The following is a 4330-nucleotide window of genomic DNA, read 5'->3' on the forward strand; positions in this document are numbered from 1 at the left end:
GTCTGAAATCAATGATCTAAAATTCTACGCTTAAGAATTATGAAAAGAAGAGCAACTCAAACCAAAACAAACAGAAGGAAGGAAATGATAAAAGAGAAGAAACCATTGAAATAGAAAACATAAAAGTAAAAAATAAACAAGCAAAACCCAAAATTAGTTCTTTGAAAAGATCAGTTCAAATTTACAAACACTCCTGCCATCTGGCCCCACCGAGGCACCCGCCAACAGACCGACCCAGAGACCAGAGTATAGGCTCAACGCTCTTACACGCCATGTCTGGCTTCTCCAGCATGGCCACTATGAAGAAAGTAGTTCATTAGCTCCAGTTGGAGGCCAGCCTCAACTACATCGAGGTTACCCAGGCAGCTGCAGACTTGAAACAATTCTGTCTGCAGAATGCTCACATGACCCTCTGCTGACCTGAGGCTCTTTAAGTACAAATCCCTTTAGACCCCAGAAAGTTTGTTCATTTTTGTAGTAAAAGTAATCTTTCACTTTTCATGAACCAGTGAATATTCAAAAGACAGCTAACTTTGAAGACTGTACAGAAGCTTATCCCTATAACACATGTGCCATACTATACAAATTTCTACTTTTGTCAGCCTTTAACATCTACCTCTTTGAATTTTCATGAATTTCTATTTTATAAGGGTAATTATTTTACATACACTGGCAGCCACATAGAATTAAAAAAAAAGTACAAGCTCTTAGCCAGAGTGACCAAGAAAACAGAAGGAAGATACAAAGTATCGATATCAGAAACGAAGAATAACATCATTACAGGTCTTACAGATATTAAAAAGATAATAAGGAAAAATCAGGAACAACTTTAAAAGGCCTTCAACTGATTAGATGAGGCCCACCTGCACTATGGAGGGTAATCTGCTTTAAAAGGACCCCTGGTGGTACAATGGTTAAGCATTCAGCTGCTAATGGAAAGGTTGACAGTTTGAACCCACCCAGCAGCGCTGCAGGAGAAAGGCCTGGCAATCTGCTCCCATAAAGACTATAGCCTAGAAAATCCTAGGGGGCAGTTCTACTCTGTCACATGGGGTCATTATGAGTTGAAATCTACTTTCAGTTGGGGAGAAATGTCATGTTAACAATATAGAATCTTCTGACTCATGAATATGATTTATTCATATTCATTCATATTCATTTATTCATGTTGTTGTTGTTAGGTACCCTCAAATCAGTTTCAAGTCACAGCTACCCTATGTACAACAGAACAAAACACTGCTCGGTCCTGCACCATCCTCACAATTGTTGTTATGCTTGAGCCCATTGTGGCAGTCACTGTGTCAATTCATTTTGTTGAAGGGCTTCCTCTTTTTTGCTGACCCTCCACTTTACCAAGCATGATGTCCTTCTCCAGGGACTGATCCCTCCTGATAACATGTCCGAAGTATACAAGACATAATCTTGCCATCTTTGCTTCAAAGAAGCATTCTTGGTTGTACCTCCTCCAAGATAGATTTGTTCATTCTTTTGGTAGTCCACGGTATATTCAGTGTTCTCCACCAACACTGCAATTCAAAGGTGTCAGTTCTTGTCTTCCTTATCCATTGTCCAGCTTTCACATGCATGTGAGGCAACTGAAAACACCACAGCTTGTGTCAGGCACACTTCAGCCTTCAAGGTGACATCTTTGCTTTTAATATTTTAAAGATGTCTTTTGCAGCCAATTTGCCCAATGCAACGAGTCTTTTGATTTCTTGACTGCTGGCTTCCACAGGTGTTGATTGTGGATCCAAGAGAAATGAAATCCTTGACAATGTCAACTTTTTGTCTGTTTATCATGATGTTGCTTATTGGTCTAGTTGTGAGGATTTTTGTTTTCTTTATGTTGAGGTGCAATCCATACTGAAGGCTGTGGTCTTTGATCTTCATCAGTACGTGCTTCAAGTCCTCTTCAATTTCAGCAAGCAAGGTTATGTCATCTGCATAATGCAGGCTATTAATGAGTCTCCCTCCAATCCTTTATTCCAATCTATTTATTCATATTCATGTTGAAACTGTTGTTTCAACAACAACAATCTGCTTTAAAGTCAGCTGAATATAAATGTACATCACATGTGAACATCTTCACAGCAACATCTAGATTAGTGTCTGACCAACCGGGCATCATAGCCTAACCAAGTTGACACATAAAATTAACCATTAACATTGAATAACTCTGTATCTATCACAAAAATTGAACTACTCATTTAAAAACTCCCCACAAAGACAATTCCAGACACGGATGATTTCACTGGTAAATTCTACTAAACATTTAAATTCCTAGTTTTCACAGACTCTTTCCAATTCATTATATGAGGCCAGCATTACCCAGATACCAAAACTGGAAAAGATATTATAAGAAAACTAAACATGAAAAGTCTTCAACAAAGTATTAGCAAATTGAATCCAGCAATATAAAGACAGGATAATACATCATGACCAAATGAGGTTGATGCACGGTTGCCTCAACATTTGACAGTCAATTAACTTAATTTCCTATATTAACAGAAAATAAAAGAGAAAAATCACATGATGATCTCAATAGATTTAGGAAAAACATTTGATAACATTCAATATCCATTCATGATTTCAAAAAAATAAAAAAAGTCCCTCAACAAACCAGTATAAATTGCATGCCAGAAACTTGTAAAGGATGCATATTAAAACCTACATTTACCATCATGTTTAATGATGAGAGCCTAAATTCTTCCCCTCTAAAATCAGGAACATGGGGAAAGATGTCTGCTGTTTCTGCTTCTATCCACCACCCTTGAAGTGGAGGTCCTAGTCAGAGGAATAAGGTAAGAAATGGGGATAAAAGTGTAGGACTTTCAGTCAGCCATTGGGGGTGATGCACTTTCCCTTCTAGAGCTATGCACAATTTGTCCATAACCTTGTGGAGAAGGCTTCAGTGATGATAAACATTGCTCTGACTTACTTGAGGCCTCTGTTGGCCACATTTTGGCACTATGCCAAGGTGAAGCTGGTTCCTTCAACCCCTGCTGAGATCCTGCCATCTATTTAGAGTCTGAAAAAAAAGTCAATAGTGCTCGAACTAGCAGCTTCAAAACAGCTCACAGTGTCACAGTGAAGAAAGCTCTGCTGAATAGTTTGGTGATCACTGAGGTATGGATGTGGTTTTATATCAACGAGATCATAGGCAAGCATGGTATCATTGACTATTATGTTTGAAGACCAATCTTTAACATCTGATTATATTTGACTGACCATTTGAGTGTTCTTGGACCACGTGTGACGAGGCTGCTATCTGAATAAAATAATGTGTAAAAAAAAATGTGCATGGACTAGAAAAGAAGAAATATAATTGTGTCTATTCCTAGATGATGTGATCATCCACATACAGAATCCTAAAGAATCTATGAAAAAGAGCTACAAGAATTGATAGGTGAGTTTAGCAAGGTTGCAGAATACAGGGTCAATATACAAAAATCAATTGTATATACTTGCCATCAACAGTTGGAAACTGAAATTTGAAAAACAATACCATTTATAAGTGCATCGTAAAAACTGAAATACTTAGGAATAAATCCAATAAAATATGTGCACTGTCTGTACATTGAAAACTATAAAAGAATGCTGAGAGAAATTAAAGAGACCTACATAAACAGTGATAAATCATATTCATGGGTCAGAAGATCCTATATTGTTAAGATGACATTTCTTCCCAACTGATCTGTGCATTCAATGCAATTCCAGTGGATTTTTTTGTAGAAATTAACAAGTGGATTCTAAAATTTATATGGAAATGCAAAGGATCTAGAATAGCCAAAACAATTATTTTTAAAAAGAACTCACACTAGCTGGTTTCAAGATGGTATAATATTGGCTTAAGGATAGACTTATGAATCAATGTAGCAGACCCCTTATATATACATTAAATTTATTTTGACAAAGATGCCAGGGTAATTCAATGGCGAAAGAATAGTTTTTTTTTCCTAAACTAAAATAATCCAGAATAAATCCATGCACACATCCATATTAAAAAAAAAAAATCAATCTTGACCTTTATCTTGCACCATGTACAAAAATGAACTCAAAATGACCATATAACCAAGCATAAGACCTAACAGTAACACTATTTTAAAAAAAAGAGGGGGCGGGAAAGGATAAAATCCTTGTGACCTTAGATTAAGCAAGAATTTCTTAGCTAGGACACATACACACAAAAATATGAGCTATAAATTTTTTAAAAATTGATAAATTACACTTCATCAAAACTAAAATTTCTGTTCTAAAAATACTATTAAGAAAATGGATAAGCCACAGATTGAGAAAAAATTTGTAAAGCAAGTATCTGATAAAAGACCTA

At 36.3% G+C, this 4330-nt stretch overlaps 1 protein-coding gene and 1 pseudogene across 1 annotated transcript; both read left to right on the top strand.

The window, feature by feature from the left end:
* Positions 1-272: 272 nt before the first annotated feature.
* On the top strand, positions 273-478 carry LOC111747591 (guanine nucleotide-binding protein G(I)/G(S)/G(O) subunit gamma-5B-like; annotated as a pseudogene).
* Positions 479-2242: 1764 nt separating this feature from the next.
* On the top strand, positions 2243-3839 carry LOC100661530 (ATP synthase subunit g, mitochondrial-like). Its single transcript, XM_064291849.1, is given in 3 exon segments — positions 2243-2254; positions 2870-3035; positions 3038-3839. Coding segments are annotated over 3 exon segments (333 nt in total). The 3' UTR covers positions 3193-3839.
* Positions 3840-4330: the final 491 nt, after the last annotated feature.

Source organism: Loxodonta africana, chromosome 10 (assembly GCF_030014295.1).
Source record: "Loxodonta africana isolate mLoxAfr1 chromosome 10, mLoxAfr1.hap2, whole genome shotgun sequence".
NCBI classification, from domain to species: Eukaryota; Metazoa; Chordata; class Mammalia; order Proboscidea; family Elephantidae; genus Loxodonta; species Loxodonta africana.